General features: G+C 38.8%; 1 protein-coding gene across 2 annotated transcripts in view; it reads left to right on the plus strand.

Annotated features, from left to right (window-relative positions):
- The window catches only part of LOC106959267 (calpain-2 catalytic subunit-like), a 13,247-nt gene extending 4,329 nt beyond the window's left edge, over positions 1 to 8,918 (plus strand). The window contains exons 2-21 of one of the 2 annotated variants that reach the window (XM_015051735.1): positions 469 to 538; positions 1,386 to 1,504; positions 1,595 to 1,728; positions 1,805 to 1,973; positions 2,057 to 2,140; positions 2,220 to 2,305; positions 3,278 to 3,352; positions 3,451 to 3,611; positions 4,193 to 4,365; positions 4,458 to 4,469; positions 4,972 to 5,183; positions 5,271 to 5,307; positions 5,389 to 5,454; positions 5,548 to 5,605; positions 5,699 to 5,763; positions 6,020 to 6,088; positions 6,177 to 6,255; positions 6,343 to 6,459; positions 6,553 to 6,611; positions 8,495 to 8,918. In XM_015051735.1, the coding sequence (XP_014907221.1) occupies positions 469 to 538; positions 1,386 to 1,504; positions 1,595 to 1,728; positions 1,805 to 1,973; positions 2,057 to 2,140; positions 2,220 to 2,305; positions 3,278 to 3,352; positions 3,451 to 3,611; positions 4,193 to 4,365; positions 4,458 to 4,469; positions 4,972 to 5,183; positions 5,271 to 5,307; positions 5,389 to 5,454; positions 5,548 to 5,605; positions 5,699 to 5,763; positions 6,020 to 6,088; positions 6,177 to 6,255; positions 6,343 to 6,459; positions 6,553 to 6,611; positions 8,495 to 8,569 (1,920 nt within the window). In that variant the 3' untranslated portion in view covers positions 8,570 to 8,918. Of the gene's footprint in view, positions 1 to 468; positions 539 to 1,385; positions 1,505 to 1,594; positions 1,729 to 1,804; positions 1,974 to 2,056; positions 2,141 to 2,219; positions 2,306 to 3,277; positions 3,353 to 3,450; positions 3,612 to 4,192; positions 4,366 to 4,457; positions 4,470 to 4,971; positions 5,184 to 5,270; positions 5,308 to 5,388; positions 5,455 to 5,547; positions 5,606 to 5,698; positions 5,764 to 6,019; positions 6,089 to 6,176; positions 6,256 to 6,342; positions 6,460 to 6,552; positions 6,612 to 6,701; positions 6,803 to 8,494 lie in introns of those variants that run through there. The other variant, XM_015051736.1, reaches the window with a different exon arrangement.
- Positions 8,919 to 12,612: the final 3,694 nt, after the last annotated feature.

Genomic DNA, 12,612 nt, shown 5'->3' on the forward strand with positions numbered 1-12,612 from the left:
TTTTTTTGCAAAAGTTTCATACTGCAGCTAAGGGTTTCTTAACTGCTAATTTAGTAACTACACTAGCTAACTCTCTTGGTATCTTCTCTTATTATAAATCCTGTTTTGAAGCCAAGCTATAGCTAGCATAAGAAATTGTGTGGCACACTACCTCCAACCTTCAGTTTTCATGTAAATAAAATTGAAGGTTTTATTTACATAAGGTTGCTTAAGCAAAACATTGTTTGCATAAGCAATTTGATCTGTTTGGAGACAATGGAAAATGGCTTTGGTCCCTGCTGGAGTAGTAGTCACCTGAAGACCTCAGGGACAAACTTATCTGGATTTACCTTAACTTAACTAAGTTAACTAAGGCCCACTTCAAACATAATGAAGTGTCACTTTAAAAACATCTTAACAGGGTTGGATAAGAAGGTTAAACAAGGATGTACCACAGTTTGACTTGTCTTATTGATCCTTTTTTTGCAGGACTTGTGCCGAAACCCAAAATTCATCTCTGAAGATGCTACAAGGACTGATATTTGTCAGGGAGCACTTGGTGAGAAGCACAAACACACACCAATTTGATTTTTTAAAATAACTTGAGCTACACATGTCAATTCTCTTTGAAATTAATCACATTCAAAAGTTATTCACAGGAAAATTAGACTATCAAAATTTTAAATGCAAGATCTTTCTATCTTGAGCTCTTAAGATGTGTATGCATGCTTATCTAGCTTTTCAACAGAAACACATTCACCCTGACACAGACTCTGTGAATACTGATACTGTTAAAGCCGGCATCATGGCTCGATAGCTTCCTGCTTCTTTTCTGTGTGCAGGAAAAACACCTGAAGCAAAAACTCTTTTAAATATTTGTGTGCTGACATCAGCTGTCACTGATCACAGCATCTCCATCTTGTTTCTGCGCCTTCGCCCAGTCTACCAGAAATCTTCCACAAGCTGTGTTACTGAGTTACACTGAAAGATGAGGCTGAGATTTTTTTTTTTTTTTTGTGGAACCAATCACCACAGAAACCATCTGAAAATATGTGGATGGTAGATTAGCTTTTAACAGTGCAGTTTTTCTTCTTAATTTAATTTGATTAACTTATGTTATAGTTTGTGTATTTGTCTTGTGTCCTATTAGTAATTTGAGCAAATTAAGTGTGCACCTCCACACTACTGTCTGTCTTCACTTCATCCTGTAATATGTTTTCTACCTGTATTTTCTGTTCCGTCTATTTTGCGTACGAGTCATCTCTAAATTAAAAGAACATTAGGCCTAGCAGCACAGATCTGTTTGATGGAAATGACCAACATGATCTCTACGTTTTTTGGAAATATGTTGCAGTGAATTATTCCATGTGCTGCATTAGGCCTTCACTGGTGATTTTCTTTCCCAGGTGACTGCTGGCTCCTGGCGGCTATAGCCTCCCTAACTCTCAACAAGCAGGTTTTGTCCCGCGTTGTGCCCCATGACCAAAGCTTTACTGAAAACTATGCTGGAATTTTCCACTTCCAGGTACAACACTGCCTCAGTTAGAGTCTTGATTGGGTTTAAGAGACAAAAAAGTTAGATTTGACTGGTAGGATCATCTTTTCTTGCTCTCAGTTCTGGCAGTTTGGAGACTGGATAGATGTGGTTGTTGATGATCGCCTGCCCACCAGAGACGGGGAACTCCTGTTTGTTCACTCAGCGGAGGGCTCTGAGTTTTGGAGCGCCTTGCTGGAGAAAGCCTACGCTAAGTATGGATGACTATGAATATTTGACTGTTGGAGCTTTTCATAGGTGTGGTCCTTACCTAAGCTATTTTGCTTTTAGAATAAATGGATGCTACGAGGCTCTCTCTGGAGGCAGCACCATTGAGGGCTTTGAAGACTTCACGGGGGGCATCGCAGAGCGACATGAACTGGCGAGCCCAGATCCACATCTCTTCAAAATAATCCAAAAGGCCTTGAAAAGAGGCTCTCTTTTGGGATGCTCCATTGATGTTCGTCTGAGTTCTTCTATCACTACTGTGGTTGCTATCTTTGAGGTATTTGTTTCACATTATCTCTTTTTTGTGTGTTGCAGATCACCAGTGCAGCTGATTCTGAGGCGATCACACATCGCAAGCTGGTGAAGGGGCATGCTTACTCTGTCACAGGAGCCGACCAGGTGAGACTCCAGGAGTTATTTGGTCAAAACGTGTCCTCCTACTGGAAGCAGAGTTGTTTGATTTTCTGATCTGCATTAGGTTGAGTATCAAGGAGACATGGTGCAGCTGATCAGGATCAGAAACCCGTGGGGTCAAGTGGAGTGGACGGGTGCATGGAGTGACAAGTAAGAGCCAGCATGTTCTCTGAGAAGTTTTCTAATCGGAGTATTCTGGTCCGCACAAACATCCGAGGTGCAAGGATGATGTAGCTTCACAACTTTACTGATCCTCTGAATCTTGCATGAGGAGAATAAATGTTTACATTTGATTTTCTCTCCTCACTCCGTAGAATAGCACAAAAAACTTTTACCAAAGAATGTAACTTTTAAAAAATTGGAATGTTTGTATAAAGCAAACTTATTTACATAATTCTAATTTGCACAATTTTATGGCTAATAGAAACGCAGCTAATAATATTGTTTCCCATCTGTAGTTGAGCCTACTTCGTGTTGTCAGACAGGTTCCATTAAAGCAATGTCTCTATTCTACATGTTGAGGAGTTGTCAGGCCTGGATGTGGCTAGTGAAATGGAACCAAAGAAATCAAATTAATCACCGCTGAATCACATTTTAACAAAAGAACACATCTAGTGCTTTCCACTTCAGGTTTTCCCTATCTAACATTAGAAAGAGGACTGTACACTAACTTTGCCACTTTTGAAGGATAACTAGAGCAGTAGACAAGCATGCAGCAAATTTAGAATTGACTACAACCTTAATACACATAGTATTCTCCAAGATGATGCCACAATCCAATGGAAGAACATATAGGGTGAAGACGAATAATGTCTATGTGATGCCTCTATGTACAACAACCCCAACTCCAAATCCAGTTCGAAACATATTTGTCAAATTTTTTTGTTAAATTTCTTAAACTGCTTCTTCTAAATCACTTCCTTTCTCCTTCTACTCCCAAACTGCCCAAATATGACACATGCTTGTGTGAAGGTTATAACACACATAGACGAACACACCCTTCGGAAAGGGTGGAAAATCTTGAACAACAACCGTGTCAATGTGTTTTGTGGTTGCTATGTAGGTGTGGAGCCATCCCCACCACTTAGCACAAGTCTCACTCTTTATGTTTCTTTGTTCCAGCTCTTCTGAATGGAGATCTGTGAGCAGTGAAGATCAGGAGCGACTGACCAACCGATCTGAGGATGGAGAATTCTGGTAACTCTAAAAAAAATTTGATTTTTTTTTTCTTTTCATGGAGGAAACCATTTTCACTTTTTTTTTTTTTTGCGTTTTTTCCACCTTTGCTTCCACAGGATGTCCTTTTCCGACTTCCTCCGTGAGTATTCCCGGCTTGAGATCTGCAACCTTACCCCTGACTCTCTGACAGATGATGAATCCCAGAAATGGGCGGAGACAGAGTTTGAGGAGACATGGAGGAGTGGTGTGTCAGCTGGCGGCTGCAGGAACTATCCAGGTAGGCCCAGTTTGACAGCGGCACATTTACTGATACTGCTTGTAACAGTGTGCGCGCTAATTACTCCGACTGCTGCAGTCTTGAACTCAGTTGATGAATGTAGAGATGAGAGGCTTACAATGAAAAAATACAGTAAAAAACTGGATTTTCAGCAACATAAAAAAGTTATGGAATTGATAAAATTATGGCAGCAGCAGCAGCAGCAGCTTGTTTCTGCTGCTTTGTCCAGTCACCATAATTTTAGTGGAACTTTTAGGGCTGCAAACAGCTGTGGTATAAGTTATTTTATTAAAATAAATGTATCTTGGTATGCTTTTTAACCACTGATTACATTTAATTAAATATGTAATTAAATTAAATGTTGGATTTTTTTAGAGCAATGTTATACTACTACAATATATTTTTTTCTTTAAGTACAAGTAAAGAATAAAATATACATATATTCTGAGATTATTTTGCTCATCTTTCCCAATAGAACAAATCAGTATGGAAATGCTGTGTTTGTTTTATACCACAACACAGGGTTGGCCACGTCAAACCTGCCCTTCAGTTGTTCCACTAACACTTGCTCCCCTTTGTAGACACCTTCTGGACAAATCCTCAGTTTGTGATAAAGCTGGACGAGGTGGACGACGACCCCGATGATGGTGAGGAGGACGGATGCACAGTCATTGTGGGCCTGATGCAGAAAAACAAGCGCTGTAGGAGGAAAATGGGAGAAGACATGGAGACTATTGGATTTGCAATTTATGACGTGAGGGGATAAAATAAAAAATGAAATCATTATTTGAGAATGTGTAGCATTTTATAAGAGTCTAACCTTGGATTTCCTTTCCTTTTTTATAGCTTCCAGAGGAGGTACATCACCCAGAGAGTCTACTGGCTGCACTGGGATATTTCAAATTCTAAAATACTTTTATTTCTTAAAGGATGTCAATTATCATTTTCAAAATGAAAGTGTGTTCAGGGATGTTTTTTCTTTTAGATATCTTAATTGAAGGACCAAAGCAGACAAATTTGTGAAAAAAGTAAAACAGCACAAAGCTGTCAAAAACACTCCATATGATGATTAGAAATACAAGAAAAATGTTGTGTAACAGTAAGATTTCTGGAGACCTAACAAGCCAGGACCCATGTACAAATGACCTGTTGTGACAAAAACAGTTTGAAAGACTAAAATTCATAGCATTCACATAGACATAAATTCTGGTCCACTTCAAACCAGCGTTGTTACTCTGATAGGTACAGGAGTGTGTCAACATGTTCCTCCCAGTAAAATGTGTCACCAGAAAATGCTGCTTTACATTAGCGGATCATGTGGGCTTTCTTACAAAAGTACACTATCTGGTTCTTTTTGCAGTACTCTGGCAAGACACAGGTGCACCTGAAGAAAAATTTCTTCCTGCACAACCGTGCAGCAGCACGCTCCGAGACCTTCATCAACCTGAGGGAGCTGTGCAACCGCTTCCGTCTCCCCCCTGGAGAGTATCTCATTGTTCCCTCCACCTTTGAGCCCAACAAAAACGGGGACTTCTACGTGCGGGTGTTCTCTGAGAAACAAGCAGATTTCCAGTATGCTACTAGTGCCACCAAAATATATAGTCATACATAAAATAATTTAGTTTCTGCAGTATTGATCTAATGTTTTGCTTCTTTCAGGGTGATTGATGATCCAGTAGAAAGTCATGTGGAGAAGGTATTGTTTTCAATATGCAGTTGCGGTGTGATGTTCATTTAATTTTGACACCAAATGAAAGCTTGTCTTTGTTATATTTAGATTGATATCGATGAAGATGAAATCAGTGACAGCTTCAAGAGGCTTTTTGGACAGCTTGCAGGAGAGGTCGGCATGCTAAACAGTTTTTTTTTTTACAGTCTCATACTCCCAAATATCTGCTTTCGAAATTAAAATAATAGTGTTTGTCTCATCGCTCAGGATGTGGAAATTTCTACATACGAGCTGCAAAGAATCCTCAACAGAGTGGTGATGAGGAGTAAGAGATTCCTGCTTCCTTAATCACCCAGATGTAACATTAACGATCTTTAGATTCAGGCACAATTCACATTTTCTTTTTGCATTTTTTCAGGAGAAGACATCAAAACCAGTGGGTTTAGTCTTGGAACTTGCCGCAATATGATTAACCTGCTGGATGTATCCTTTCTAAACAAAATCTCTGAAATGATCATTTTTCACAAATCACAGTTTATCAGAGGACGCTTGAGAAAAATGTGAATTCATCTTTAAAATAATGAAAGCATAAGCAGAACTGGTCTCTATAACAAGAAAATGACCCCCCCAAAAAATACCAGCAAATCCACAAAATACTGAGAATTGAGGAGCGGGAAATCATTGAGAAGTTTTTAATCTTGTGATCTTGGTCTAATATTCCTTAACAATTATGTAAAAGAAAGATGGAACTGGTAAGCTGGGCCTGGTAGAGTTTAAGATCCTGTGGACAAAGATTGAGAAATTTCTGGTTTGTTATTTATTTTTATCTCTATAACATATCTGCAATAGTAGTTAGCTGCTGATAGCAGACGGTAATTTCTTGTTTTTCCACTCAGGATCTGTTCAAATCAAGAGATGTAGATCAGAGTGGGTGCATGAGCTCCTCCGAGATGCGGGTGGCCGTCGAGGAGGCGGGTGAGAAACCTGTTTATTAAGTTATGTTTCCACTTGTGAGATTCAAGTAAGAGGATAAACAGTTGTGTGATTGGTCTGTTTCTACAGGTTTCTCTCTGAACAACTCTCTCCATCAGATCATTGTGGCTCGCTACAGTGAAACGAACCTCACCATTGACTTTGACAACTTTGTGGGCTGCCTGATTCGCTTGGAGACACTTTTCAGTGAGTTTTGATCCCCTTATGGAGATTTTGTTTCACTTGGTGCCTGGAAGCTAACATAGAAGTTATAATCTTTGTTACTTCACATCTCTACAGACACTTTTGAGGTGCTGGACAAAGATGGTTCTGGTACCATTGAGCTGAACTTCATGGAGGTTAGAGCCAGGATGTGTGTTCAATAAAAAGAAAATGGCTGGTTGGAAGGAAAAGCTGAAAAACTAACCTGCTAATGCTTTTATCCACAGTGGCTGAACGTGACGATGTTGTAACAGAGCTGCAAGCAAACGGAAGAATCAAGATGTTTTGTAGGACCTTATTTGGATTAAATAACTGCATAAACAAAATTGCTTAGAGTCATCAACTCTGAACCTTTGTTTGTTCTTCACTAACTGCAGAAAAAGGTTTCCTTATAAGTTAATCACTAGGGATTAAATTTGAGGGAACAATTATTGCTAATGCTTGCCAACACATTACAAAAGGGCAATCTGCAAACATCATGTATTTCTTTGGAAGACGAGGGATCTGCCTGGGCTGAAAAATATGGCACCTTTCATTTTTTTGTCTTTTTCTCTGAGCTTTCATGCAATAACATAAATGTGGTTTAACATGTCATAAAACAGAATGTAGTTACTGGCTTTCATGTAAAGAGTTGGATGAGAAAAATCTATATTTTCCTCTGGTGAGTGTGGTAAATATGAAGACCATGTCTGTAGTGCATTAGCTCAGCTCCCTTAGAAACTAAGGTTTGCTTTTAGATTATTTAAACTCTGAACTTTGATTGGCTGGTGTTTTTCTGTGTAATACAATATAAATAAAATAATTTGTCAGCTTTTAACTTTGTGTTTTTAGTTAAGAAACTATTATCATGGTTTTAGTGTGTACTAAAACACACAAAACCAGTTTTGTGTGGTTTTGTGTGAACCACAGGGGTGTGTGGTTTTGTGTGAACCCCTGATAACAGAATACGGGAATGGTCCAGACAAAGAACCAGCTCTTCCTCAGTCCCATTGAGATCCGAAACACCCAGATTCACACACTCAGCCCCCTGATCTACACCTCCTCTTCTGTTACCGCCGCCAGAACCCACGCAGATTGGTCGAGCTTGTCTCAAACCCGAGGAGGGGCAACGTAGAAGACACGCCGGATGCTGCCTTTATTGCGGGTCTCCCACTCACTTTACTGTAAAATTGCCCAGTTCGTCCAAAAGCTGAGGCCCGTCAGTGAATATGGGGATGCTGGCATGCATGTTCACCACTAAGCATAACCTTACTGTCCCTTCTTTGCTTAGTATCCAACAAGAGACTCACCCCTTCTCTCCGATTTCAACTGTTGAACCAGAATCTCCAGATATTTTGTATTCCTACAAAATATCATGATCTAACCTGAGAAACAGAAACCCATTCACCCTGACACAGACGAACTGTGAATACTGCAACAGATACTGTTTTACCTGACATCATAATAGCCTCCTACTTCTTTACTGTGTGCAGGAAAAACACCTAAGGCAAAATCTCTTTTAAATATTTGTGTGCTGACATCAGCTGTCACTGATCACAGCATCTCCATCTTGTTTCTGTGCCCACGCCCAGTCTACCTGAAATCTACCACAAGCTGGTGACAGTGAGTTCCACTGAAAGATGAGGCTGAAATCTTTTTTTTTTTTTTTTACCCAACCAATCACCACAGAAACCATCTGTTTTGTCGCGCGTTGTGCAGCAAGTTCAAAGCTTTACTGAATGAAACCTATGCTGGAATCTTCCACTGCCTCAGTTAGGAGTCAACACACATTTTGCATTAATTTTGACAACTTTGTGGGCTGCCTGATTTGCTTGGAGACACTTTTCAGTAAGTTTTGTTCCGCTTTTGTGGATTTTTTTTTCACTTGCTGCCTGGAAGCTAACATAAAAGTTATGATCCCTACAGACACTTTTGAGGGGCTGGACAAAGATGGCGGATAAACTTCATGGAGGTTAGAGTCATAAAAAGGCTCCTGGAAGGAAAAGCTGAAAGACTAACTTGCTAATGCTTTTACCTACAGTGGCTGAATGTGACGATGTTGCAACAGAGCTGCAAGCAAACAGAAGAATCAAGATGTTTTGTAGATCTGCATTAACAAAATTGCTTAGAGTCATCAACTCTGAACCTTTGTTTGTTTTTTGCTATCTGCAGACAGAGGTTTGCTTATAAGTTAATCACTAGGGATTAGTTTTGAGGGAACAATTATTGCCAATGCTTGCCAACACATTAAAAAAGGACAATCAGCAAACATCAGGTAATTCTTTGGAAGAAGAGGGATCTGCTTGGGCTGAAAAATACAGCACCTTTCATTTTGTTCTTATTTAGATTGGAAAACCTCCACAAAAGAGCATTAAATTGGGTAAAACTACTTTCTCCAATATCTCTGAAAGAATGGAAGTTTTAAGATCGGTACATAATGTGAAAAAAACTGATTTTTTTTTTATTTTTTTATTTTTATCAAACAGTTCACAGTTGCATGTACCATTGGGGACCACACAGGAAGTAATGCTGCTTTTAATAACAACAGGGACGGACGCTCAAATAGCAGGAAAATCTTCTTTGAAGAGCCATGCAGGTTTGATATCAGCAGGGTTTCATTTAACCATTTAACCATGCCTTTAAGAATTGTAAATATAACAGGCTGAGAGCTGAGCAGGGGGGAAAACTGTCACCTGTCACCTTTCTTAAGATTTATTAAAATAGCTGTTGAATCAAAATGGTAGTTTTTGTATTTTGAATTATTTTCCCATGTATTGAGGTAGGATTATCTAAGTCAGTGAGCTGACCAAAAAGGAGCTGCCATAACTGATTTGCAGAGTACACCTCATAAGATAATGGAGTTAACGGAAACCCCAAAGCCTCCTCTGCTAATGAAGCAGCAGAATGACTGGAGTCAGATGATTCCTCAGAACCGTTTCATCACAGACTGCTACAGGAGATCCCTCATACCCACAGCATTAACCACATTTAAATTACTCATTGAAGAAACTGATGTAATGAGAACTAAGGTAACAGCTTATTTCTCCACTAGGATAAAGAAGGTGTCATTGAGTTGAACTGAATTGAATTAAATGTACGTTTCATTACAGCAGCTTCGCCAAGTCTTAAATGTGTGGTAGTCCTGTTTTATTTTGAGGTTTGGAGTGGGTGAGAAACATCCTTGCACCAGTGAATAAGACTCTTTTCTTCAAGAATAAAACACAAAAAATGGATGAGTTGAATTTCTCTTGCACATAAGTTTTACACCACCAGTGCTAGTCATTCGCATCGCAATGCTGTTTAGAAAATTGTCTACCAAAAACAAAACAGATTTTAGAACCATCTCTCTTAAATCGCTACAAGTTTGTGAGATTTGAACTAGGTTGTTCCTCTTTAACCAAACAAAATTAGAATTTACAGATTCAAACTCTAGAGTTTATATTTGAATCAGTTTTTTCTTTTGTATTTATTGGCCCTTACTTATTAAGGCGCCTGGCTTAATTCTCACAGATATCAACCAAAAACAGAGTTCAGTACTGCGATACGCCAGCAGATGTCCAAGCTCTCACAGATTTGTGAAGCCGTTGCTCTTATGTCACTGCCTGTGCTGGGGCCAAGCTCCCAGAGTGCTTGCAGCAGCATGTAGGCTTCAGCCCACAGAGAGCTATGCAGCAGTCATTTCCTGCTACGCAGTCATTTCCTGCGTAGAAGCACCAAAAGAAGCACCCTTTTGGTGCTTCTAATGTTGCTGCCGTCTGCAATTTAAGTCCAGACTGACCACATTTACACAAAATCTTTTCTGTTATCATTCCATTCCTAAACAAATGATGCACTGGTCGACATATATAAATTGTGTTTTGCTACTTTCATACTTTAATGATGACATTGTTGGCAGGTAAGCTCGGACCTAGTGCTTGCAGTAGAACCATTGCTTTTTGTCCGGATGTGGGGCGGGACTGCAACTCTGAAAACCATAAATCCACCCTTAAGGGAAGTAACGCCGCTGTGATGATGAGGCAGAGGATCTGTATTTAGTTTCTGCTCAGAAAGAGGCGGGAGCTCCACCAAAGCTGTTGGTCTGAATAAAAAGAAATGAGCTCTGTCTGCCCTGCAAAGATAAGGAGCATTTTTCTTCCAGCGCTCCTTCTAATTAAGGCTGTTGTTGGTCAAGGAAATTACAACTGAAGCATGCTAGTTATAACTTGTACCTCTTTTTATAGTCTTTTTCAGAAAGACCTTGGAATAAAACAAAGAAGTGTAAAAACAAAACTGATTTTCATTGTGCACTAATGACGATGTTGCTCCATTAGTAGACTGCTAAGACTGCTTACATTTTTCCCCTCTTCTCAAATTCGTCCTGTGAAGTTTACCTCTCCTCCTCAGGTGATCAAAGCACAACAGAAGAGGAATGTTTTGTTCTCAGTATTGATTTTAAACTTGAAAAAACCTGTGAGCTGTTTTTTCAAGTGGTGGAAATTTCCGTGGTGGAAATCATTTCAGTTGCTGCTGGCCGGCCACCAGTCCTCTCCTGTCTAGAGGGTGTAATTCAGGGGGATGAATTAATTTTGATTCATTATGACATTTTTAATGTTATGATGCTTAGTCATCTCCCATCAAAGGACTGAATCACCTCCTAATGCATGCAAGTCCTCCAGAGTCCAACTCATGACCTGATTTTATGATTTAGGCGTGTTGACAGAGACAAATATAAAAGTTGCAGGACAATATTTTGTGTTATTATTGTGAAAACATTAAAAGTAACGATAAAGTAACTCTATAGCCATGATTTTATGGTACAGAAATCATAGTGCCACAGAGAACTCATTTCTTTGGGTTTTTTTTAACAAATGGGAAAAAATATTCCCATTTATAATATGTTTCTTTAAAACACCGGTCACATAAGGAAGTGTAATTTGTATCACTAAACTGCCCATGATAACTCCATTTAATCACATATCAAAAAGTATTGATGCTCTCATTAAACATACAGTGGAAAAAATTGTAAAGCTAAAATTCCTGACAATACGGATAGTTTTGGAGGATTTTAAACATTATTAATTAATATTTATTGCGACAACAATAAATTAAAATTCTTATCATGATAAGAAATTCATCATGATAAATGAAAACACAACAAATGCCCAACCCATAAATGACCAAATGCATGTTTGAAATTGTTATTTGGAAACTGATTATTGTATTTTTACCCAGGCTAACCTTATCCAATGACAATATTATTGAAATTTTCACCTATTTCAGTAAATCATTTTCCAAAGTGAAACACGTCACAGATTAACTACAAACAGTTTTTATTTCTGTTAATTATAATAACTTTCTGTTTACAGCTGATAAAAAAAGACAATTTACAACAGATAAATTTAAATAGTACAGAAATGTGAATGTGTGTCTAATAAAAAAGTATATTTAACACCTGTTTAAAGGTTGTCATTCTCATAAGTTATTTTTAATCTGATAAACAAGCCTCGTCAGAACTCATATTCTACGTTATTGAATATGATGGTATTTTATGAGAAAAATAAATACATGTTTGAGGTGAGGTATTTCATGGAACATTATAGTAGTATTCATAAGCTAGAGCTGCAGAAACTGATGGTAAAACCTACATGATATCAGAATGGGACTCCATATCAGTAAGCGCCTCATTGCAGGTTACTCATATTGGCACCACTTTGTATTCCTGTGTTGTAAAAGTTTATCCTACAGCTAGGATGTGGTGGAAGAGGAGATTCCATCACATTCTTTAGGTATAAAACTCCTAAAGGTGTGGTGTAAAACACCACACCTTTAGGATGCGTTGAAAAGGGAGATTCACGTCACAGATATGCAGCATCTGTGCGATGCGATCAGGTAAATATGCACCAAAATATCTGTGTCCGACACGGGGACACAGACGCAGAAGACAGCTCTGAAGGCAAAATGGGTACCTAATAAAGTGGCCTGTAAGTGAAAATTGCTATCAATGAAAGCTGTCAGGTCCTGAAACTGAAACTACATCCAGAAACTGTGTAAATCTACGGTGACTGGCCAAATGTTCTTTAAATTGGGATGGAGTCCAAGATTCCCTTTCTTCCCAAAAAAACAAATTTTTAAAAAGGTTTTTTTTTTTTTTTAGCTGCAACAGTGGAAGGGATCTCTGTT

The sequence above is a fragment of the Poecilia latipinna genome, unplaced genomic scaffold (genome assembly GCF_001443285.1).
Source record: "Poecilia latipinna isolate Pla-1442-1.1 unplaced genomic scaffold, P_latipinna-1.0 Scaffold1062, whole genome shotgun sequence".
Taxonomy (NCBI): domain Eukaryota; kingdom Metazoa; phylum Chordata; class Actinopteri; order Cyprinodontiformes; family Poeciliidae; genus Poecilia; species Poecilia latipinna.